This window comes from Hetaerina americana, unplaced genomic scaffold (assembly GCF_022747635.1).
Source record: "Hetaerina americana unplaced genomic scaffold, ioHetAmer1.1.p SCAF_10, whole genome shotgun sequence".
In the NCBI taxonomy this organism is placed as follows: Eukaryota; Metazoa; Arthropoda; class Insecta; order Odonata; family Calopterygidae; genus Hetaerina; species Hetaerina americana.
The window spans coordinates 18407061-18433923 of record NW_027286070.1 but is presented as its reverse complement, the minus strand read 5'-3'; the positions used below and the strand labels follow the sequence as shown (position 1 = coordinate 18433923).

The following is a 26863-nucleotide window of genomic DNA, read 5'->3' as shown; positions in this document are numbered from 1 at the left end:
TATATATATATACATATATATATATATATATATATATATATATATATATAATAGCTGACCTAGCGAACTTCGTACCTCTTAAAAATCAATGAACAGTTTAGTTACACCTTTTATAAATCAAGAAAGCTGTACCAATTTTAATCATGTTTGACTTGTTATAATAATATAAGGAAAAACATTCAATGAAACTACGAAAATAAGAATTAAAATGGCTTGTCAGAAAGACATTTTCTTTATTCAATCGATGTATACATACGGGTTAATTCTCTTGAGTCAAGCACCTTCTGATATATAACATACCTGTATTTTGTTTTGTTTTCAGGCCCAAAAACAAATAAAGCGGATGGTATACCAACACGTGAAAATGCCACATATAATTGACCATTAGAAAAATATGGGCTTTCAAGATTCAGACTACAAACATTCAACCTTGTGAATTGTTAATCATCATCGCAAATGCAACACGAATAGGAAATTAAATTTGTTTAGGCTCAAAGGACATATCGGTTGAGAACATGGGAATCCTTGGAATGAGATCTTCCCCATCTTTGAATTTTTCTTGGAATACAGTGACGTGAATCACATTGATCATTAGTTTTTTTTATCACCACACGCGTTCCATTGCATAGTTTTGGCTGGTTTAGGTTTGGAAGCATCATGACCACCAAGCCAACTTGCAGCTTAAATTTTGCGGTGGTCACAACGATTTCTTTCTGAATTACAAAGTTTAAGTCACCCATATCTTTGTTCTTAGCCAACAAAATTGCTCGCTCAAACTGCTTGTTATTTTTGTGGCTATCATTGATGTTCGGGAGCACTTTGTTGATGAACTCATCTTTCGATGGCAAAACTTCCGAGGTAATGAAATCAATCCGCTCAATTGGTCGACAAGAACACGGTCGTTACCGATAGTTACAAATTGCTTGGAGAAATCATCAGCAGATGGATCGTTCAGCAACGCAGATCTTATATTTGTTGTCAGTCGAAGTTTCTTCTTCACCTGCGTCTTCTGCCCTGCTGCTGTCGATTTTCCCATGCAAGGGTTTCGTGGGATGACGACCGCGGAAGCTTTGCCTCCTCCGCTGCCGGACACGACACACGGCCGATTGGGCTGAGCCCCGTAGTTGCTAGAACTCATATTCTATGTAGTGTCCATCATATTAACATTGGGAATGATAATTGAGGTGGTTTCCAGTTTCCTTCCTCAATAGGGTTTTTAACGTGACAACATCACTTACTGGTCACCTCACTGGGGTCAGACGCCTTTGCATCCGTCTCACTGAGGAACACACGCTGCGTGGACTACCTTTCGTCTGGCTCCTAACCTTCGACCTATCTGGCATGGGTGACCCTACCAGGAGCAATTATTATTACTCCCGCCAGTACAGCTCTAGGGGTCATCGGAACGCACAAGCCCTTCCACCTAAGCTAATAAAAAAATTAGATATTTATCAGAAGAGTACTTAGTAAATGTGATGAAACGTCAAAAAGAAATGTTATCTTATGCTGGTCAGGCCTCATTTAGAATATGCTGTAAATAAATTTGATCCTCACGAAGTTGAATTAAATTCCGAATACGATCATGTGCAGCCTAGATGAGTAAGATTTGTAACACGGTATTATGATAAACTTCGTAGTGTATCCAAAATGTTAGAGTGACTAGGCTGGAAATCACTCGCGGAGCAAAGGTTAAATATCACATTGAAGCTCTTGCATAAATTGAAAGGCCTCTAGCAAAGATGCTAAAAACGCAATGCCACCCCCATAGTCCTACGGTAGGAGAGATCATGTCCATAAAATGTGAGAGATTAAGTGCATAACACATAGATTTAAGATGTAATTTCTTCCACCAACGATATGGAATCATAATAACATTGTTCGACCGCGGTCGAACAATGTGACAATGTTCGGGTAAAAATTAGTCTGGTGAGTATTCACCCCCTGCCACACACCCTAGTGGTGGCTTGCTGGGTATATATATATATATATATATATATATATATATATATATATATATATATATATATATATACATATATATATATACTGGAATAATAATCAATAAAGGAAGCATTACGAGAAATTTTAGAACAGTGAGGAAAATTAATGTGAGTTTATAGGACACAAAGGGCGGTAGAAAGGATTTATAGAGGAAAACTACTGCATCACAGCTTTCATTAACATTCTTTGGAATGGAACTAGTATTCCATTCATTGTTTAAAAATATGTAAAACGTTCCAAATTTTTGGATTACAATTGCCCTTTATCTAAACTATATTATGATATATAACATTTAGTAACCTATTTGCTAGGCTTTCGGGTTAAAATTAAGGAATAAAATGTATAATTACATAATGGCTTCCGATTAACGCACATTATTTGATATGTTGGTTACACAAATGAGTACGTTAGTATGAAGCTGAAAATAGTGGATGGGGATGATGCAAGAAAAGAATTACTTTGAATTATTTTCCATAGTCATTTCATTCCTACTTGGATGTACAAACTACTTAAAATGTTGAAACAAATATCAAAGCTATAACTCCACTTTTGTTCAAACTAGAAAGGGTAACATTAACTAAATGGTTTCCTTAGCGTAAAGGTTTACAAATAAATAAAACACGCATTTTGAGAAAAACCACGTACGTGTGGATGTGGATAAATTTTGAGCATTAAACAGAAAGCCTTATGATTAAGAGCGGCTCACTAAAGAGAGCTTTTACTGTATTTACCGACTATCCCCAGAGTGATGTCGTATAATATATATTAAAATGAGCGAATTCATTTGGGACCGAGGGGTTATTTTTTTCATCTCCAGGCCTTCCTAAAGTTGAAAAAGTTTGGAGCGGGAAAAAAATAAATAAAGGGGAGATGACAAAGGAGTATGGGGAGGGGGAGAGAGTGAGCAGGGGGTGGGAAAGGAGGTAAGGCTACGGTTGGGCGTGGGAGGGAGGAAGGGTGAGCCAGGGTGTGGAAGGAGTGAAGGGATAAGACCCCGATTGGATGTTCTTCGAAGTCAACTTTCTTCTCCCTTACTCTCCCTCCATCCTCCTCCCTTCTGAATTCTCGAGCGAATCGTTTGGTTTACGAAATAAATTAACTAATGGAGAACTGGACCACGAAATGTATGCCGAAAGCGTATTCGAAAGACTTCTGGAAGAGCGACTATTTACGTAATTACTTCTCTCTTGTCTCTCAGTCTATCCTCACTATGTCATTCTTCTTCTGCCCTCCCTTCTCACTTCCCATCCTGTCTCCGATTCTAATCCTTACCTTTTTTCCTTTCCTTTTGTCCATTTCATTACTTTCTTTCATATATTTTCAATGTCAACTCCCAGATAATCGTATTTTCCATCCTTTAAGAAATCCTCGGTGAAATGCGTGTCTCTTCTGCCTGACAAGAATAAATCTTTATGACGGTGAAGATTGTAGTCAGATGTGGAGCTCTGTGGCTTCGCTGAATACCTGTGTGTGCTTTTTTGGAATTTGGGATAAGGTGGGATAATTTACGTTATTTTCTTTTCAATGAAAGAAAACAAATGATAAACATGTATGAAGGGGTTGTGACAATGAACGCTCCATTTTATTTAGAAATTCGAAGCATCGTTTGAGTGATAAACGGTTAAATTTGCGCTTTTGATACTTCGTAAACGGTGGGACAATATCAAATAGGCCTTTTTTGGAGCAGAGTCAAACGTTCTTCGTTTTCAAAGAATTTCAAATTGTGTGATCACCACCAAAAATTGCTTCGCTCTTCTAAAAGCAGTGATTTTAAGGAAAAATGTTATCCGCTTTTACCGTGTCATCACTCAATCTTTTATAATGCGGATTCACAAATTAATATTTGGTATTTAATCATTATTCCATTATTTCTTGAACAAATTATTCTCGAGATATACTTTCTGACTAAATGCAGCACCATAGCGGTGGATTGTCAAGGTATTTCAAGATCAAGATCAAATAATTTGTTTCGGTTGCATGATTATTTTATTATCAACAGGTTACTTCGGCATCGTATTTGGAGCAGGTTTACTAATTGATAATGTTATCTGATACTGTCAAAAAAGAAATAAAACAATGGAAAAGATTATGGTTTGTTACATGTTATTTCATAATATCATAGCATTTTAATTGACTGTTAGACGATGCAATTTCATTTTCGATCAAATTTAAACAATAGTAATGAATGATATCATCAGAATTAGGCTCCAAATTTAAAAATAAAATTTTGATAAAATATGAAGGATAAATTGTTCATTGAATTTTAGATAATTTAGTCATTAAATTTGATATATAATCTGTAACTCAATCGGGACTGTGATATGCAGTCTTTGCACGTCTTCATTTTACTGGCACTTACGTCATCGTCGAATCTTATCTGGAGAGGCAAGCCATCTTTTCCCTCTGTATATTTTCTTTCCCCACATTCACTCTTCAACCTGCCTTCCTTCCTCTCCCATGAGAAGGAGAGGGTGAATGCGAATAAAAGAACTGATCAAATCCCTTTGGGGACGGACACCTTTTTAACACCATGGCCCCTCCCCTCTCTATCCAATATCCCTTGCCCCATCCATTTTTCCCCAACGTTTAAATTAGAAATCAATTTCGGCAAGTCTCCATTCCGGCCTACACTTAAACCACCTCAATTTCTCCCACATTTACCTCCTGCCCGAAAATGAGAGCCTCTTATATGAAGGAATGCATTCCCCAGCACGAGCTATTCTCTTCCTCCTCATCCCAATACCCCTCTCTATTCTTCTTTCTTCTTTTTAGTCATTCTTTTCCTCACAGGGGCTTTCCTTTTCCAATATTATCCTTTCAAAAAACGATTTTGCACGCGAAAAGTTTGGCCAACCATCTATTTCATTTTTTCTCAGGCGTCTCCTTTTTCGCGCGTTTTCTTTAAAGACCTGTATAAATTGGAGACAGGCTGCAATATTTATCCATAATGGGAATTCCGTTGCTATGCAGTATGCTTGATCTCGAGTATGGGCGCAAGTAAGTGCATAAATGACAGATTATGAGTTTCCAATACTTTCCCTCAATGAATTTTGAATTTTTTATCATTTGTGAAATCGAAGGGTAAAATTCAATATTCGTTCCGATGCACTAGATTTTAAATTTTTGTGTAATTTCAGCACATACATTTATAACTTTATTATTAAATAACTACTATTTCATTTTGCGCAAAAGTTTTAACTGTCAGTGTTTTCCCTACAGTGGTTTTAATTATAGGGAAAAAAATGAGATGAACAAATACTTCCTTGCTGCATGACAATAAAGATAAAGTGAGTAGATACAAAGCTTATTATTATTATGCCTATGTATTATAATGAAATTATTGGTTTTACAAAATAATTGAATTATGTTTATTAATGGCTTTGAGTTAAATAATATTATGGCTTGATACAGTGCATAATTAATTGTATAGAAGGTCAAAAGCATAATATAGTGGGTCGGTTTATTAACAGCCTATCAGTATCTAAGGGAACAACTGGATTTACAAATAAAGTTTCTGAAACGCTGAATTTACACAGATATTATAACTCCCTTATTCACATACATCCATAAGTATTAGCAATGCTATTGCTGCAGGTTACTCCGTTAAATAAAACGCAAGTTCCAGATATCGTAAAGTTGATTCCTCGACGAAATGATTCCTCGCGGGCACTGCATATTTACTTTGCTGCACTGCGAAGCGTTTTTACAATTAAAATTGTTTGACCATATCATCAGAAAAAAAGCACAAAAATATACAAGTCGTGTGAGTGAAAGAAATTACCCAACTCCTTTTATAACTGTAAGGAATTCCAAGCAACGAGTACTTTTAAGCCACGGCTAGGATGAGGATGACACCATAATTTAAAAAAAAGTCTGGATCATGTTCTTCCCGGAACAGTAGACCACGGAGGACGAAGAAAGATAACGGAATAAGATTCAGCACGCATTCGCAATGCGGGGAAGCCGTTTCGCGGCGGAAAAAAGATTTATGGGCATAATTTCCATAAGAACGTATTCTTGGAACGAATGTCACAAAGCCGCGGACTCCTAAAGCTGGGGATGGGTAGTGAGAAGTGGAAATGAGAGAGGAGGATAAGAAGAATGCGACATAAATGTAACAAAATAATGCACCGATACTAGACGACCAACGGGTTGATACGGGAATGAATGGAATTTTCACGAGGCTCTCCCAAGATATTTCTGATTTTTTTGCCCGCGACTTCGGAAGGAATATGAGGAGGAGTTCCAGGGAGAGAGGCGAGCGCCTTTGCTGATTGTCAGCGTGGTAGTTTCTGAAAAAAATACACCATATCCAAGGAATCTTTTTGGACTTCACCCATCCCCTCCGTTCTAGACACCTCACCATTCGGCTGCCCCTTTTACCCCTATTCCCCTGGTCCCCCAACTCGAGTTTCCGCTACCCAGGTCACCCCGCTCTTCGTCGGGCCTCGACAATGCGGGGCGAGAGGAGTCTCCCTGACAGAGAGGATGGGGGTGGGGAGGGTGAAATGAGATTCCGGGAATCCGGGAGCGGCAACTCCGGTATCCCACGCTCGTCCTGGGGGAAGCGGGCTGCACGGAAGGGAGATTGGAAGCGGAGGGTTGGGCGCGAGTAAGGCTCGCAAGGGTGCGGCGAGGTGTGCAGGAAGGGGGAAGGAGGTGGTGTGGAGGGCAAGAGGGGAAGGAGGGGAACGAAGGAGTGCGCTCGTAGCTCATTATGATGGCGGCGGGATGGCGCATCACGTCCCGAAGTCATGTAGGGAAGTTGTGATCCGTCCTGGGCCCTTCGTCCCTTAACCTTGTGTTATGCGACATTCCGAGTCCTCCCACCAGTATCTATACATATCATCCCGTCGGGGGTAGGAGGAAGAATCCCGAGCCAAGTTGCGAATCAATGACGGTAAAGCATGAGTGCTGACTGAGCTACTGAGAGGAATCTTTATGATAAATCCATTTACTTTTCCTCTCTACAAGGTACTTTATTTTTACTCATTTTTCTTTAAAGAACTGTTTATAAAAAAGACGGTATGTAATATTTAAATTGTGACTCTGCTGTTTAGCGTATATCGTTTGTTAACCCAACGGGGACATAAATATTTTGGTGCGCACATGACACGTGTCAATTGTCTTGAGAAAAGTCTCAGCCCAAACATCTACACTTTATCTAAACTTTTGTATGTGGAAAGGAGTATTATTTGCAAAGGTGTAAGTAAATACAAAACTGAAACGATTTGCAATATTATGGTGGCTACAGGGCGTGATAACCTAGTTGGAAGAGCACTGGTATGCTAACTGGAAGGTCAAGGCCCTAGTGACGACTTCGGGCACCGTCAGTATCATTTGTCTGATTTCTTTTGGTAACAGGTCCTTCTGGCAGAAACCATAGGTGGTCCATGGAAAGCAACCGAACCCGTAACTCTGATCTGTAAATTTCACTAACCATATACAGCCTTCGGGTTAACTAAAATGATTTGTAGCAGTTATTGACGATTCTTTAGCTTAAGACATTCCTAATACCAGGAAATATTACGCGAACAGGTATTCTCGAGGTCCAATCCATTGAGCTTACTCCAGTTATTTTACTCTCTATTCTCGGTTCATTTTACTATTTTGCTTATTTTCGACACACTTAACTTTCGATTAACTTTAAAGTTCTTGGTATTAACTTTAAACTGATATTTAACTGCAATTGCGCTTTTCGATTTGCTAAATAATGGCGTTTAATTAAATTTCATCTGGGATATGGTGGCTAATAAAATCGATAAATGCTTAGCGTAGCGTTTCCCCAATATTTGATGCGTATGTACATACAGTACATTCATAAAAAAATGAGAATTGAAAGATAAATCATGTATCATGTGCATCCAAAATTGTTCTTCATGCGATGACTCGAGGCTCAACTAAATGAGTTCATTCCAAGGAAACTGCGGGAGATGCCGCAACAGTAACTTTTAACGGAGTCATCCACTAATGCGCAATTCTATGCAACAATTTCAGAGTGTAAAAATCATTGGCCTTGACTGGGATGCGAACCCAGACCCTAAATATATGAAGTACTTGACCGGATATTGAGGGATATGGGTTCGAATCCCAGTCTAGGCAAATGATTATTACACTCTGAAATTTGTTCTTTAAATGAGTTCATGTTCATTAAATAATGAACGTATAATATTTGACCACTAAACTAATATCAAGTACAATTAGATTCAATCTTTAAAACGTACGCATAGATTTTATTTCTTACTACCGAAAAACTGAAACCATTGTTTTTTAGATTCACGTGAAAAAGGATTGCATGGCAGAACATTTGACTGACACTTAACGAATTGAATAGAAGTTCAAAGCAATCTGAAAATCTTTAAACAAGAGTTTATCCCATCATGTATTTTACGTGTACAGCGGTAACCATTCCCTTTCTTCTAATTAAAATAGGTCAGTCATCTCTTTCTGACGATTTAATCAAAATAATGGAATCCTTGTTTCCAACGAGGATATTGATGAGGAGAGCGCACATACATAAAACATTAATCGCTGAGTAATTCGTCTCAATTCGTTCGCTTCAATTTCACATGGAAATTAATCCTTATGTCATCACGGTACAAAGGCAGCGATAGGGTGGGTGGGGATATTCACACGTGAAACGATGATTTATCTGCTAGATTAATTCTACCATCAATTACAAAGGATTTAAGCTGCGCCTTTGAATGGAAGTAAAGGTTTGCTCTGCAACATGCAACCACCATAGGAGGAATTGGAACGAGAACGAAATCCCTCGTTTAACTTTTCTTTTCTCATTCGACGAGCGTTACTATAAGCTTTATTCGATATCCCAGTTTTGGTGCCAGTGTCTACATCTCTTTCATTGAGTAGGTTTTTTTCTAAAGTCCCGGATAAAATTACTCTTTCGTTATAAAATATATATTCTGGTGAAAAGAAGTGATTATCGTATTAAAAGCGGTCGATATTTACGTGAGCGCTCTCAACTAGAAAGTTTATATTTTAGCGAATGATCGATCTTCTACTTTCAATAAAAATGTAGTCATTTAATCCATTTCAGTCAATTAAAACTGCATTCCCTATGATACTGAAGAGTTATCTGAAATTATTTAACCAGAAAAAATTCGCAGAGTTATTTATCCTAAAGTATTCTTGACCCGCTTAACACAAATAATATGTGGGTTGCATTTGGCAATGCCTAAGGAGTTATAACCTTAATGTTTGAGATTCAAATCGTGGATCACGGGTAAGAAGTTTGAGATGAAACAATTCCTGATTTATCATTCGCTATTTTTTTCTGGAAAACTTGTTAGGAAAAAATGGTTCTTAACTTCTAGGGTATCTACTATCATAATAATTATAATAAATGACGAATAATGTAAATGCGCCTTAATCTAAAATAATTGATCATATAATATTTGCTTGGTATAATTTAAATTCATCTGTTTTTGGCTAGCAAACATGTCATGAACCATGGCTGCAAGGATTTGGGTGCGATGATATTAATGTTATATTTGGTGCCACCATTAAAAGAATAATTGATGAGACTTTTACGGCTAATTAAAAATCGTCTCGAAATTAAATATTCAATAATGACGTATTTAGTTAATTGTAACTATAGCAAAATGCTTTCGAGATTATTTGATACATTCAAATAAATACTATATGGTTAAATAAATGAAATCAAGAAATAATAAAATAATCTCATAAATTGTTCTATAAGTTGTCACTTATTGATATTATTTAGTAGTCTACTGGTTAAATTTGGATGGACAAAAATCTAGAACTGCCTATATTTATTAGCATTTCCCAAGACACAACCTAACCCCTTGCTACAATAAACCCTTCTTCAAGAGTACAAACATTTTAACTCCATTTATTTCGTCCAATATGCCCATCTACTTTTCCCCTGACTTCTCTCACCGAACGTCCTTACCTTTATCACAAATTTTAGCATTCCAACATCTATCAAAATACTTTGCATCCAACTTTCTTGTCTCCTATGATTTTTCCCAGCAACGTTCTCACCTTCCCCAACATTTAATTTACTCATTTATTTGTATTTTTCGTCCATTTATTTTTTGACATACTTTTCAAAGGCATGCTTGAAAAGCCTTCAATCTACGTCTATCATCTTGCTTACATGACCAAGTTCCATAGCGTAAAAATATCGTTTTCTCTCTTTCTCCTTCCTATCTAAAATTTCATAAATCTTTTATAAACATCCTTACTCAGCATCACTTACATAGACTTCCTTCCATCAAGGAAGATTCTTTGATTAATTCGATGAATCATCTTAAATCCCTTCCACTTCGAGCAGTAGACAAATGTATTGACAAAGTCACTTAATGGATACGTGTTCCATAGTTGTTGCCAAAAAAAGTGGCTACTATTGTGTGTTTCATTCATAATAATTTTTGAACAATTTAATTAAGTTCTAAAGTATTAGTTATCGGAATTATGAAAAACCAACTACTACTATATAGCATATATATTAACCGAACCGCATTAGTTATATTGAAAACTTTATCTCCCCTTAAGAGTGCTCGTAAAAATCGTTTTTCATTTCGTGACGATTCCACAAAGGACGTGTTTTCACGTCTGAAGTTTGGGAAGAGGTGAGATGAGAAATCTTTCTGACATAAGTATAAAATTCAACCATCTTCATTAACTTCTTGAGCAGCGGGTCACATTTTTCGGGCACTGAGCCATGTTTTACTTCGGGGATTGATGGAGTAGTACTGGAAACAAGTTAAAACGTGATCAGCAACGGATATACCGTTATGCGTGTTAGGGGAGAGGAACTTGGGTGTGCTGGAGGGAATGGGTAAAGTGCTGCGTAATAATGCCATCGAACGATAGAGGGTTCCGTAGAGCAATCGATTGGAGGAAATGTGGGTTTTTTTGTGTGCGCGATATTGACGGAGTGGAAGTGGAAGGGTTCCAGAAGGAGGTGAAAAAGAAAAGAGAAGGAAAGACTTGGTTTTCGTTTTAAGACGCCTAAGAGGGAGATGTCTTCTGAAGTGGATGGGTTTTCCGAAGCAAGGATTGCCCGCACCTCTTTTGCTACACGGTTCCCGGCAAAATGCGGGCGAGGAAGCCTTAACGACTAAACGAACGCCGAATCAGAGTTTTTCCACCCTTCCACTTCCCTCATCCTATCCTCCCTCGCGCCGTCGATGCGAAGGCCGCTGTTTTGGGTACAGACGGTGTTGCAGGGGGGATGAAGGGGTGTTGTTTGAAAGGGTCGGGAAGAGCCCCGGTTCTCTTTTATTAATTCAGGCGCTTCTGCATGCTCAGTTCGGCGCGGTTTCTCCCGATGAGCAAGCCCTAACCCCTTCACGTCGCCTCCCGCACGCCTCTCACTCTTGTCGCTAATGAAATCCATCGGATTTTCTACACCCAACCTTTTTCGTTATCCCTACTTCATACTATCTCTTCCCCTTTCCACCTTCGTTCCCACCCAATGGCTGCCTCAGAAAATACGCGGGCTCCTATCCTCATTCACAGACTTCGTCTTCAAATCACCCTCATCTTTCCTCCGTTCCTAAAACCACACCCACAACAACCGGCCCCTTTTCCTTCAATAACCGCGCTCACAAAATGCCGTTCGAGCAATATCAGGCAGTACTCATGGCAAAATGTGGAGTTATTAAGTTATAATGACTGCTTGCGTTTATCCACTATAGTGAGGGAGAGAGAGTTTATCGCCAATGGTCAAAATTGCAAAGAGCTTCCTAAAATATTTTAATTTTTTGTCTTTCACTCGAGGAGGATTTGAGGAAAAACTACGAAAACTGCTCGTTTCCAGTTAATACTTGTGGGAAGAGAGAACATTGATTCAATATTCACCAAGAATTACTAAATTCCTCTCTATTGGGAGAGCGTAAATCCTCGTCAAAAAATGTTCTACTGTGGCAGGGTAGTCATCAAATGAAGGACTTAAACCTTCAATAGTTGAAGTTATGGAGAGCCACCTAGTACAAAATCATGCAATCAAGTATGTTTGCTGAAATTCTAAGGTAGTTCATTACATACCTTGCCCACGAATTTGGCCGTCAAATGATAGACCGAGGCTCTAAGAAATTGTGCGAAGATTTAATTATGTCCAATTCGTCAATGATGCCGTATCAATATTTCTCCACTGCTAAAATTGCCAGTAGGCATTAATCTTATCCAATTCAAATTAACAAAAATTATTGGTGACATTATTAACAAGTATCACGTTAAGATTTGATACGAATTAAAAATTTTGGATAGCTATGCGGAATTAGGAAGACGTAAAAAACGAGCAAATTGGGAAAGGTTGAAGAAATCTGATTCCAGCCTGAATAACTTTCACCTAACACTGGAACTGAACCACAAATTAAATCTGTTTCCCAGAAAAATACGACTAAAAATTCTCTTTAAATATAGTTTCACACAAAACCATCGATTTCTATGAGAAACCGTCTGATTACGACTTAAAGCTTCATAGTAAATGCTATGCTATCGGGTGCTGTTTTTTTCACCAACAGAGCTGAACGTATAAGGTGAGAAAAGGAAGCAAGGAAAACAACATAAAAATGAGGCGTACTGTAGGTTCTAAAGTACCAATACACAAGAGAAAGATAATATTCTAGATAGTATAATACATACTCACGCATGAAAATTGATCTCTTTGACACCAGAGGTATAACATGATATCTTATTACGGCTGTTAAACGTAGATGCACCTAAATTGCTACCTTTGCCTGAAATAGACTACGATGGAATATTAAACAATTTATAATTGAATTGTGGATGACATATTATGATGATGACCCAATTGTAACCATCATCCATATCCTATAGAAAACAAAAAGTCCAACACAGGAATCGTACCCTGTAATAGGAGATGGCGTACCTGGTGATTAATTTGAATAGCTATTTGTTATACTTAAACTTCGAATTTTGAAATGGTTATTTTGGAAGCTTCAAAGCTCTGGAGCTTTGGAGCGCGTTCAAATTTTTTAATATCATAATTTCTTCGGAAATACACTTCTATCTTTATTAAAATACCGAAGTAATTAGGCTTTTAGAGAGTAAATATGAATATGCTAATACGATATAAAAGTTTCGGGGCAGTTAAATTAAATTTTTCCTTTCTAATTTCATTACCACTCTGGTACGGCTAATTCCGTAAAATATGATAAATAGCCATGAATTTAATTTTGAGAGAAAATATGCATCTGGGATTTGAAGCAAGAAGGGCGATTAAACCAAGTACAAAGAGAGCGAAATAAATCCTATGAAAATATACAAATAGATTGCCTTAACTACTTAATAACATGGAATAAGCTATTTCCATCCGCAAAAATGCTGATAAAATTAACAACATTATAAATAGGCTTTATACATCTTTTTTCATATAAATTATTCCCAATTGAAATTAGTTCCCCTAAAATGAAGGTTAATCATCAAAATTGAAAATAAAAATACACGTTTTGGTACAGAAATAACGATGTCGATTGTTTTATTTTCTATCTGAATTTACATTATTGAATTTGTATCACATTCGCAATCAAGAGGATTTGGAGTTGTAAGAGGAAGGTGAGAGTAAAGGAGTACCGTTCGAGAGGAGTATTGGGTGGGAAGACGCTTGATGAGCAACTGGAGGGATATTTCTCCTGAGTGGACTACGGCTTATCCTGCCCCCGCAATAAAATAATCGCGCAATTGGGCGGATTCGAAAGCTTATCGAAATAGAAATGAAGTACGGAAACAAATTTTAGAAGAAAAGGGCTTTGATAATATTGCTTTTATCAAAACATATTTTTGGAACGTCAAATTGTTTGTAATATATATTCAAAATTTGTTGGAAAGAGAAAAATAAGTGGAAAATAGAAGAAATGAAAATGGACTTTTGTCATTAAAACTAAAGCGGATGAATTAATGCTAAGACGTTCACGTCAGAAAGGTTCCTATTTCTGCTGATTTTTGGGTCTTATTGCTTAATTTTTACCACTCAATTTGTGACTTGAAATCTAATACTAAATTAAAAATAACTGTCTCAATGCTGTGAAAGATTCTTTCACTACCGCCTGCATATTAAAGGTAGCTGCATAAGAATTTTAAAATTTATTTTTAAGTTTTTCCCTTTTCAATGAGAAAATTCCAAATAATATAAAAAACATCTACAAGAAAAGAAACAATCGCTTCCGTGACGATTGGTAACGACAGTGGTCCGGAAAAGACTGCGCAGTCCGTAGAAGTGCGACCGATCACTTTTGACGCGAATTTGTGGCAATGGTGCGACAGAATCATTTTAATAATATTTTACGGCCCCGGTGGCAGCTGTCTCCGCCTGCCAACTCAGAGGTTTGATTTCCGCCTTGGTGGGTTTCCCTTCACGTAGGATTTTGGTATTTGAAATTGCCTGTGTTATTAATCTAAATTTAAAAAATCTGTTTATAAGGCCTCAACGACTTTTACGGATTAACACTAAAAAAATAAATATTAATACAAAATTTCTCACATTTCCCAAAAAATACTCTAAAGTCAAACTCCACATCTTGTAGAACTTTCTCTGAAAACAATGCCAAAAAAAATTACAACTCAACAAAGATTACACGTTATAAAATATTTATATGCAAGTGATAGAGATAAAATTTAAAAAAATACTCAGACGATTATTCAGTTGTTATCAGCTTTCTGGATTTCCCCTGGATATATATCTGACATTAAATTTGCACCTACACTTACTCCGCAGGACCAATTTGTATTTTTTACATTACATTTATCTGTACTTGTGGATCTTAAAAGTAGTTTTAATATTGCGATGTATTTGAACATTTACGAAATTTTGAACTTGATATCAAAAGGCACTCTCTGGAATAAGATACCATGAGAAAGACAGTGAAGGGTGGATGAAGAGAATCAGGTTAATGGTATGGCCTTTAATTATGACACCAATGAGGCAGCCGTGCCTTACCTGCCTTACCTGAGGCCTTCATTAAGTGCCAATTTTAAAAACGTCATAAGCGGTGGTTTTACCCTCCGTCGTTGACCCTTAGGAACCTACAATTGAAGGCAAATGGGCAATTCTTTTTGCGCAGAAATTTCTGCAATGAACTTCCACTACTCCCTCCTCATTCATTCTTATGCTAATTTCACCCCCGTCCGAAGTTTCCCTGATGACCCACGCAGTCGCTCCGCCACGACAACTGTTTAACGTACTATAGGCCAGCGGACGCAGGGCATCGCTTAAAAAAGGTCCTTGACGCGAAAAAGACAATATCCTGAAATCCACTTGAAACTTGAACGAATGAATTTTGGATTTCCGGGCCAATGTCCAACCAATTAGTCTGTCTAGGAGACCTAATTGACTCTGAAATCCACGTAGGGGTCTGTAACCAAATGTCCCAATTTTTACCATGCACATCATAAATAAATTTATATATATATATACGTATTAGTTAACGTTACAACCCTTTATAACATGTAGTACCCCTCTGTTTCTACATAATATCTTCTTAGAATTATTTCGCTGATGGTGACAACTGTTAAGCAACCATTCACCGGAAATACAGATCTCTCTCGCTCACCTGTCGCCCGTTGACAAGCCACGTGATGTGTGCGGGTGGGTGGGAAGGAGCGGACGTGCAGTTCACCTCAATGCTCTCACCCACTACGTAAGAAGGCTTTCGGCCCCACACCTCTGGGTCCTGCGCTTGGCGCTCTGTGACAGAAGTAGAGGAAAGAAACTAGATTATAACACATGGAGGGTGCCGTTTCAAAAACATAATTTTGCGGTGATGTCTTAACATATTGATCATGAATGCCCTGGAAAAAATATAACATGAATATAACGGTTTAAAAATTAATCTTCTTAATTGTAGATGTGTTAGTAATCCTTATAGGTAGTAGATAGTGTTAAGTTAAGAACATATGCAAACAATATATTGTACTTAAAGTGAATGCAAATCAATATACGATGGCTGTTCAAAGTAACATCTGTTATGTCATACAAAAACACTGAAATTAATGCAAAAACGTTATTGACTTCCTCTTAAAATTACATACATATCTATACTATTATAGAAATATTTCCCAACCAGATTTAAAAATGCGCCATATCTTTGAACAAATTTTCGAATTCCTTCACATTAAAATTTTGCCACCTGAGATCGCGGTCAACCGATGACGGCGTCTTGAAGTTCCTAGTCGAAATGAACACAGAAAATGTAGTAGTCTAACTTTTCAGCAATGTTGCCATGCAACAAAGTCGTAGAAATCAAATTCAAATATTGTAAAAGCCCGGTTTTTGAAAACTTTCTCGTCAATTTTCATGTGTAGTTCATTGTTCACCACAGATGGGCGGCCATTGCATCACTGAACGAACTTAAGATTTGGCAGGAATTTCACTCTCCTCTACTACTCTCTCTACTAATAACAGTCGCCAGAGCACGAAATAAGTACGCAAACCAAATAAGCAGGCCAGGTATTTGGTTGTGTAGGAGATAATACTCCACGAATTCAATCTTCTGAATGCCTTTTATTGGCAGCAATTTCAACTTTTTTGCTATATAATTATTTTTATCTAAGAGAATATCTAAGGATGGTTTATTTCTTGCTCGTGTCCGACCTCATATTTTAATGAAAGGGATTTTCCTGGAAACTATCAAATCTTCAAGGAAGGAATACTTATAGCATCCGCGGTTATAAATCTTTCTCTTTCTTCGAACTTGATAATCGTGTTTGATTCAGCTATTTATTAGAGTGGGCGATGTTTTTGTTTCCCCGGAAATTGATCACTCAATTTAAATTTTCACCTTCGTGAAAGTCTACTTAAATTAGGTAACAAGAATGGAAATTTCAAATTAAATCCCCAAAAACCGTTTGTACCATTTCTTTGGAGAAAACACAAGCTTTAGAAAAAAATGGTTAGGTTTTGGATATTAATTTTAAGGAATTTAATATCAAAGTTATCTATATTTATTAAAAGAAGGGAATATTTCTCTCATTGGAATCATATTGGTAACTACACTCTCGTCTGAAGTGATTATTCCGTGAAGCAGAATCTGGCATTAAACATTGTTTTCTTTGTTACTAAGGAGGTTTCAATGGATAGGTGCATACACTATCCACGCTTTTTTGAGAGTACCTGAAAGATGAATCATTTGCCATCAAACCTATTTTCGCATATATATATATATATATATATATATATATATATATATATATATATATATATATATTGTGTGCATATATATATTCAAAAGGGTACAGGGTGAGACACAGTGGACTCCCTGATTAGATGGGCGAATTGTAAAAAAAACAACCAAGATGATTAAAAAAGGTAAAAAATAAAAGAGGTATAATGCGCTTCATCGTTAGACGACCGTGCCTCTGCGTCGCCACAACACACTCATTGTTTTAAAAATCGTTTCTACGACAAAGCCTCGAAGCTCAACAGACCACTGAATGGTAACTACTAAAAGTTAGGTCATCTTCCCCAACTAACGCCACTACTCCAAATCGGCTACTTTACCTGCGCGCTCTTCAGTGATTTTTGAAATAAGGGAATCCATTCTGCTTTACCGCTTGTGTTTATATATATATATATATATATATATATATATATATATATATATATATATATATATATATATATATATATATATATATATATTATTTATTAGGTAATCTACCGGTTAAGGTAGGTTTTTGGATGGACGTAATTACTAATTAAATAATTTATGGCCCCTAGCAAAACACAGCATCGTACTCTACATCAGGTCCCTCTTCAGCTCTGAGTACTTTCTTCCTCCCTTCATCCCGTCCAACATTCCTATCCTGTTCCTCCCTTTCCTCGTTTGCCTAACATTCTCCCCTCAATTACAGTCTTCAACATCCCGCTGCCGGTCAATACCCCCCTCAGCCACTTTTCCTGCCTCCATAGAATTGCTCCCAACAAACCCCTCTCTACGCCCACCATACCAAGTACTTCCTCGTTTGTTTTCTTCTCTGTCCATTTCACCTTCACCATTCTTCTCCACACCCACATTTCAAAAGCCTTCAGTCTACATCTATCCTCCTGCTTCAATGACCACGTTTCAGCGCCGTACATAGCTACGCTCCAAATTAAAGTTTTTACGAGTCTTTTCTTAACATCCTTATTCAACGTCCCCGTCATTAACTCCCTCCTCCTTGTGAAAGCCTCTTTGCCTAGCGCAATTCTTCTCCTTACGTCCTTACTACTTTGACCGTGTTGGTCCAAAATACTTCCGAGATACGTAAACTGTTCTACCTGCTCTAGTTTTTGTCCTCCTATTTTAATGTTAAGCTTGGCCTTTTTCTTTCTAGAAAATCGCATAACCTTTGTTTTATTAATATTGATTTTCATCCCATACCTGTTGCACTGAATTTCCAATTCACTAAGCAATGCTTGCAGCCCCTTGGCTGACTGACAAACTTAAGCTTGGTCATCAGCAAACCTAACTGATTTTATGAATTCCCCTCCCACCTTCATTCCTATCTCCAGTTCTTCCCATGCCTCTTTAATCATTTCTTCTTCATAAAGGTTGAACAGCAACGGTGATAATGGGCAACCCTGCCTTACACCTCTTCCTAACACTGCCCAACCGGAATCCCCGTTCTCCACTCGTACCTGAGCAGTCTGAGACATGTACAGGTTGCGGATTAGCCTCCTTTCCCTCCAATCTATTCCTATTTTCTGCAATATACTCATTAGTTTTTCCCAATTTACTCTATCGAACGCTTTTTCGAAATCTACGAAACAGGCAAATACCTCCTGGTTGTGTTCTATATTCCTCTCGATTAATAATCTCATTACTGCAATGGCATCACGCGAATCTCTCCCCTTCCTAAACCCAAACTGATCATCCCCTATGTAATCATTTGCCCTACTGTCTATCCTTTTGTTTATGATCCTGAGAACAACTTTAGCTGCGTGGGATATCTAACTAATTGTCCCATAGTCCTCACATGACGTGGCCTTTACCTTTTTCGGAATAGGAACTAAAACTGATCTCACAAAGTTTTCCGGCCAGATTCCTTCCTCATAAATACTACAGATCAGCCCATGTAGCCTCTTCCTCCCACATTTCCCTAAGCATTTCAAAAGTTCCGCGGGAATGTTATCCACCCCCACGGCCTTTTTTAGTTTCATCCACCTTAATACCCTTTCTATCTCATTGTCTAGTATGCCTGGATTTAAGCTATCTTCCTCTACGTCATGTTCCTCCTCTATGTCTAACTTTGTTGGTCTAAGCTTTTTACTATACAGTTCTTCTATATATTCCTTACATATCTCTTGGATCTTCCCTGCGTCTACTATTACCTTTCCCGCCATATCTCTAACTGCTATCGTTTATCTCCCTTTCTTACTTCCCGATAAAGATTTAACTTTGCTGTACAGCGCACCGATTTCACCCTTCCTCTGCATACTTTCCATATCCTCGCACTGCGTCTTCCACCATGCTTCTTTTGCTTTATTTGTTGCCCGCCTCAATTTATTGTTTAATTCTTTGTACTTCGTTTTGCCTAATTCTGTATTTACATTCTTCCATTTTCGCCGCTCATCCAACTTTGTAGTCATCTCATCCGTGATCCATGGTTTCCTAGTCCTTTTAGCGTTAATGGTTCCAATAGTATCTTTTGCAGCTTTAGACAACCCTTTCTTGATACTTTCCCATTTTTCTTCGATAGTACTTAGCTCTATACCATCCTTCATGATTTCCTCTACCGCCTGTTTGTATTCCTTCCTTTTCAAACCATTCAATGCTTCTACATTCCATTTTCTGACTCGCCGCCCCTGCCTTATCTTTTTGAAACGGACGCTGCATTTCGTAACCACTAAATTGTGGTCAGAGTCCGCATCCGCTCCCGGGAAGCTGTGCGAATTTATCACAGTGTTCCTAAACCTGTGCCTAACCAGGATATCATCTAGCTGATACCTTTCTGAGTCACCTGGCATTTTCCATGGATACCTGCGTCTTTTGTGGTGTCTAAACGAAGTGTTGGTGATGACTAACCCCTGTCTCCTGCATAACTCAACTGCTTTCTCCCTGCGGTCATTCCTCGTGCCTAAACCGTAGTCCCCGACCTCATCACCGTCTCTTCCTTCGCCTACCGTCGCATTCCAATCCCCCATCACCAATAAATGTTTCCCTGCAGGAACACACGCGATTATGTCCTCTAACTGATCGTATATCCTATCGACCTCTTCTTCCTTATGGTTGCTCGGTGGCATGTATACCTGGAAAATAACCAAGTCCATCGGTTAGACATTTATTTATATTAGTAATAATCTATCCGTTACCTGCTCTACGTTGCCTACGCTACTTCCTACCTCTTCATTTAATACTTTGGCAACCCCTCGTTGGCTCTCGTCCCCGCCGCTGTATATTATTCTATACTTATCACTCCAGTAATCCCCGCTACCCTTCCATCTCACCTCGCATAGACCTAAAATATCGATATTTCCCCTTCCCATCTCTCGCTTAACATTCTCCAATTTCCTTGTCCTCATCATTGTCCAAACATTCCACGTTCCTATTCTAACTAATTTGGTCTTCTTCTCCTGCGTCTTCTGTCCTGCTGCTGCTGGTTTTCCCTTGCAAGGGTTTAGTGGGATGACGACCGCGGAAGCCTTGCCTCCCACGCTGCCGGGCACGACACACGGTCGATTGGGCCGAGCCCCGTGGTTGCCAGGACTCAAAATCTCTGTATTGTCCATTATATTTTTCTTGGGAATGATAATGGAGGTGGTTTCCCGTTGCCTTCCTCAATAGTGTTTTTAAAGTGACACCATCACTTACTGGCCGCCCCACTGGGGTCAGACGTAATTGCAGCCGCCTTACTGAGGAACAGACGCTGCGTGGACTACCTTTCGTCTGGCTCCTAACCTTCGACCTATCTGGCATGGGTGACCCTACCAGGAGCAATAATTATTACTCCCGCCAGCACAGCTCTAGGGGCCATCGGAACGCACAAGCCCTTCCACCTAAGCTAATAAAAAAATTAGATATTTATCAGAAGAGTACATAGTAAATGTAATGAAACGTCAAAGAGAAATGTTATCTTAAGCCTTTCCACCACGTCAAGGTTGTAGTCCGAGGAGGGATATATATATATATATATATATATATATATATATATATATATATATATATATATATATATATATACTACCTTGATCAAAAAGTTCCCGGAATAACCACCGTGTGGCGCTCCCATCGTTCCGATTTGAGTTCTGTTTTTTTTGTTAAATTGGTACATCTGTTGTTGATATTCCCTTTAAATCTTAGTTTCATAACTTGACATTTGAAAAGTTACGTAGACAAGAGTACATCTATCTCTGTGTGTGTTGGCGATTTTTTACAATTGCAGAAATTGATTTAAATTTGCAACAACGAACTTGTATTAAATTTTGCGTAAAAAACGGATTTAGTGGCGCACGGACGTTGGAAATGTTGGAAAAGTGTTTCGGCAACGATTCTCTAAAAAAAACGGTCGTTTACCAGTGGCACGAGCGGTTCAGAAGTGGTCGTGAGTCAATAGAAGATGATGAACGCAGTGGCAGACCATCGACATCGAAAGTCGGTGAAAAAATTGATGAAGTAAAAGTAATGTTGGTCAATAACCGCAAATTAACCATCAGAGAAATAGCGGAGGACTTGAACATTGCCTATGGATCCGCCCAAGACATTGTGGTTAATGATTTGGGTTTCCGTCGTGTAGCAGCAAAGTTGGTGCCAAAAGACCTCAATTTCATGCAAAAAGAGACCGTGTTGACGTCGCAAAAGACATGATTTGCGAGGCTGAATCCGATCCCACATTCATCAAAAGGATCATTACTGGAGACGAGACGTGGGTTTATGAGTACGACACGCAATCCAGACATCAGGCAAGTGAATGGCGTTCACCAAATGAGCCGAGACCAAAAAAACCACGTCGTTTTCAGTCAAAAAAGAAGGCAATGCTGACGGTTTTCATGGATTACAACGGTGTAGTGCATCATGAATTTTTGCCAGAAGGCCAGACAGTAAACAAAGAGTATTATTTGGGCGTTATGAGACGTTTGCGTGAAGCAATTCGCCGAAAGAGACCAGAAATGTGGGCAGAAAACTCGTGGATTTTGCACCATGATAACGCACCGTCGCACAGTGCTATCATTATTCGTAATTTTTTGAAGAAAAATGCAACAAATACCATCCAACAGCCACCGAATTCACCTGATTTGGCTCCCTGTGACTTCTTTCTGTTCAATCGAGTTAAAAAACCATTACGGGGAACGCGTTTTAGCAGCCGAGAGGAAGTAATGGAAAAATCGCAGGAAGCACTGATGGACATACCGAAAACCGAATATAAAAAATGTTTCGAGGATTGGATCAAGCGCTGGCATAAGTGTGTTGCAGTCGATGGGGATTACTTTGAAGGGGACAATATAGATTTAGATGAATAAACTTGTATTTATAATTTTCTGAATAAATTCCGGGAAATTTTTGATCAAGGTAGTATATATATATATATATATATATATATATATATATATATATATATACTCATATATACAGAAACAGATATAAGGAAAAGGGATTTGGCGGGATTTCGTGTTTGAATGTGTATTTGGCCAATGTGGCTCATCTCTTTCTTCTGGCTATGCGTGCCACGAAACGCACTGTTCCTTTCCTGTATGATGTTGTATGAATTCTAACCCACTGTCCTTTCCTTTCCTTGTGTATTGTCTATTTCTCCTTTGGTGGGTGAAACTGCCCCCTGACGCCATCTCTTGGCTGAAAGAATCGGGGCGCTTGGCGACATATTAGACCCACGGATCTCAGGGTAAATTGACTATCCTCGATAGCTCAAGTGGTTAAGAGCATCCGCCCGGCAAGTGGAAAGATCCGGTGTTCGAGTCCCGGTTGAGGAAATATTTTTACTCTTGTGATCCGTTCGATTCCGCCTTCCCCACCTCTATTGTGTTCGTCCTTTATATGTGTTCCTATCCCTTTTCCTTATATCTGTTTCTGTATATATGAGTATTTATTCGCCGTTTGGCGGGATTTCGTGTTTGAATGTGTATATATATATATATATATATATATATATATATATATATATATATATATATATGTGTGTGTGTGTGTATACAGGGTTCGTCCGGAAAATAAGTGTACTGATTTTTTCCCGCCGCTCCAGGCGCGCCCAGAACCGCTCTGACGAGCTGCAATTGGAGGGGAGTATGTTGGCAAGCGACGCTGAAAAAGGCAGTCGGCTCTGAGCTGTGGTTTAGTGAGGAGCTCTGTTAACGCGAACCTCCACGCTGGACCCACGTCACGGAACGCGATGTAGAAGTTTTTGGAGCAGCGTTATTCCATCAAATTTGCGGTAAAGCTTGGGAAATCGTCTACCGAAACTGTCGGTATGATTAACCAGGCTTACAGGGAATCAGCCATGTCCAGAAACATGATCTTTCGGTGGCACAAGATGTTCGTGGAGGGCAGAGAAGAGGTCGACGACGAACCACGGCCTGGACGCCCATCAACGACACTCACCGACGAAAATGTGCGAAAAGTTCGCGATGCACTGATCTCTGATCGTCGTCTTAGTGTTCGGATGATAGCAGAGCAGTGTAATGTACCAAAAACAATAGTGCACGAGATTATTAGGCACCAATTACAGATGCGAAAAATTTGTTCAAAGTTGGTGCCGAAAGTGCTCAGTGATGATCAAACACTCAATCGTTTGGAAATCGCGAGACAACTTGCGGATCACTGCAAAAATTATCACATTTATTAGGGAACGTTGTTTCGGGTGACGAGACGTGGATCTTTGAGTACGACCCGGAGTCGAAGAGACAAAGTGCGGAGTGGCACACCCCATTATCACCCCGTCAAAAGAAAGCTCGCATGAGCAAATCTCGGATCAAGGCGATGCTCATTGTCTTTTTTGACAAAAGGGGAGTCGTCCACTACAATTTGTACCTGAACGACAAACTGTAAATGCTGCATTTTACGTCCACGATACGGGACTTTGAATTATGAAGATCACATCACTATGGTATATAAAAAAAATTATCTGTAATTGCATGTTACCATGATTGTATTAATTCTTTGCGCCTCATTTATCATGAAGATTATACTACAATTGTAATATATACATAAATAACAATACAATTAAACGTGTTTGAAAAAAGGATTAAGCTGAAGACATTGTCTCGTTTTTAGAAATTGGTTTTCTAATTTCGATAGAAGAAGGCTGGAAACTAGCCCATAGAACTCTCATCGAAATAGAAGGTGATAGGGATACATAAAAAAAATTACCCACCTATTTTTTTAACATCGATCTCTTGTAAAATAATAGTACTAATTATAACCAGTAACATAATGAGATATCTTGATAGAAGGAAAATACTTATCCCCAATCAGCACGAATTTAGGAAGAGAATACCTTGCGAAACACAAATAAGTCTTTTCATTCACGATGTACGAGGGTCATCCGGAAAGTAGTACCCGTTCGTGCCGCATGAAGTGCTGACGACGCGAGTAGCCGCTGGACGAGGTCAGATAGCTTCAGTGGCTTGTCTGCCTTCTCTGAGCCAAGTTGCGTGACGCTAGCATTGCCTGTGTTGTTTCTGTGATTGTTTACAATGTTTAAAAAAATTGAGAACGCCGCCAGTTGTGAAGTGAGGGCAGTGATTAAATTCCTCAATGCAAGAAACGTTCGCCCATGTGATATTCATCGCCAATTAAAGGAGGTGTATGGAGACAATGTAATGGACGAGTCGTCTGTTCGGCGGTGGTGTCGCAACTTCAACATGGGGAGGGGGAACACACACGACGATGAGCGTTCGGAGAGACCGTCTGTCATTACAGACCAACTGGTGAGCTCAGTTGACGAATTCGTGAGGAACGATCGGCGCGTCACAATTGATGACATCTGTGAGCATTTTCCCAATGTTTCTCGAACAATTGTTCATGAAATTGTTAAACACCATCTGCATTATGCAAAAATTTGTGCAAGATGGGTCCCTCGCGTATCTCAATGAGCTGGCGGCGAAGGACTATGCAGCAGGAATACAGAAACTTGTCACACGTTATGACAAATGCCTTAATTTGCTTGGAGATTATGTTGAGAAGTAGTTTAAAGTATCCTCTTTCAAATAAAATTTTTTATGTTTGTTAATATTTACTTTTGTGTCTTTATTTCACGAACGGATACTACTTTCCGGATGACCCTCGTACTTAGATCGAGGGAAAAGAACACACAAGTCGATGCGGTATTCCTAGATTACACTGAAGCCTTCAATAAAGCCCCACACAGTAAATTATCATACAAACGTAAATACTAGGTATCAATGAGAAAAATATGAAATTGGATTAGAGTCTTCTTGTTAAATCCCAAACAAATAACATGTACGGTATTGGGAATGGGAATTGATGCTTAATGTAGATAAATGCGGAGTTTTGAAATTTTTGAGCAAAGGAAGTGGCGAACAGGACATGCACTATAAAATAGAAGGTTCAGTGCGAACTAAAACCCATAAAATTAAATATATATTGTGAAATATATTATGATCATATCACAATAGTATATGATAATGATTGTCTGTAAATGCATGCGGTATTGATTGCCTGTAATTCTTTGCATATCATATATGTATGATGAAGATTTATACTACTACAATTCCATGGGAGAAAACTAGAGAAATCAATGTGACATGCAAATGAAATTACAACCATTTATCGAACTCAAGAGGAATATCCTTGATACCACCACCATTTCTAGAAAATCCATGTAACAGGAGTGATATGTTTATTGCTAAATATAGCTTAGACTACTTGAAATATGTGAGGGTAGTCTGAAAAGCTTCCGACCTAACCAATGAACGAAATATTTTTCTTCAAATTCATTTTTTTATAATATAGTCCTCTTTTGAGTCGATACAATGATCAACGATGCTACAACTTTTTTAAACCTTCAGAATAGTAGCTGATGTCTTTCTCCGCCTAATTTCTTACACAGATGGACACACGTACGCACACAGATGCATACATGCATATGCAAACATAAAATATACCCGTACATGAATACTTAAATGAATATACGAATGTGTCCACAGCTATGGTTCTATTTATTCAATAGTTGTACTCTGTAGCTGGTGATACTGTCTCAAAACTTATTTGGAAAAAACATCTTAAACCCATCCGTTCTGAATTCTAGCTCTCTAATCTTGAATGAATGATCTTGCCTTCCATAGTAGTTACGTTTTTTAAAATGCGCTGCACGTCTTTGAAAAACTGATTGGCCTAGAACTTAATTAAATGATTAGGTATAAAAATTAAACTTGGTTTTTGAAGTGCGTCGCATCCCAAATCTTTCAACCTAATTTTTTTAGATTTTGTCACTGCCATTCTCCTGACTAAAAAAACCTCTAATATATTTTACTTGATTGCGTCAAAAAACCTTAATTGAATCATTAAATATAAATATTGATATAAATACTTTATGAATCTTTTCCACCATAGAGTTTAGCAAGTGGTAAAGGGTACAATTGGGTTGTGAGAGATGCTAAATGATATAGGATAAACTTAGCAGTTGGAGTCGTCATAAATATTTATCTCTGCTCGACTCGGTTTGCCTTTACTCTATCAAGTCCACTTTCTGGTATTCTGACAGGCATTTAAGGGAAGCACGCTTCTCAATAGTATGACGTTGGAACTCACTTTAAACCCAAGCTCTCTACCTTCCGCTCTGGGATTATGAAATATTTTCCCGGAGAAACGTTCTCATCAACTCTGTACAGGGAAATATATTCTATTAAATATAGACGGTTTTGAAATTCGGACAAATAAATTAATTAATTCACAAAATACAG

At 38.3% G+C, this 26863-nt stretch overlaps 1 protein-coding gene across 1 annotated transcript in view; it reads right to left on the bottom strand.

The window, feature by feature from the left end:
* The window catches only part of LOC139700273 (uncharacterized), a 164803-nt gene extending 147254 nt beyond the window's left edge, over positions 1–17549 (bottom strand). The window contains exons 1-2 of the mRNA XM_071598909.1: positions 17510–17549; positions 15564–15697 (exon numbers count right to left, since the gene is read on the bottom strand). Of these exons, the coding sequence (XP_071455010.1) occupies positions 15564–15697; positions 17510–17549 (174 nt within the window). The remainder of the gene's footprint in view (positions 1–15563; positions 15698–17509) is intronic.
* Positions 17550–26863: the final 9314 nt, after the last annotated feature.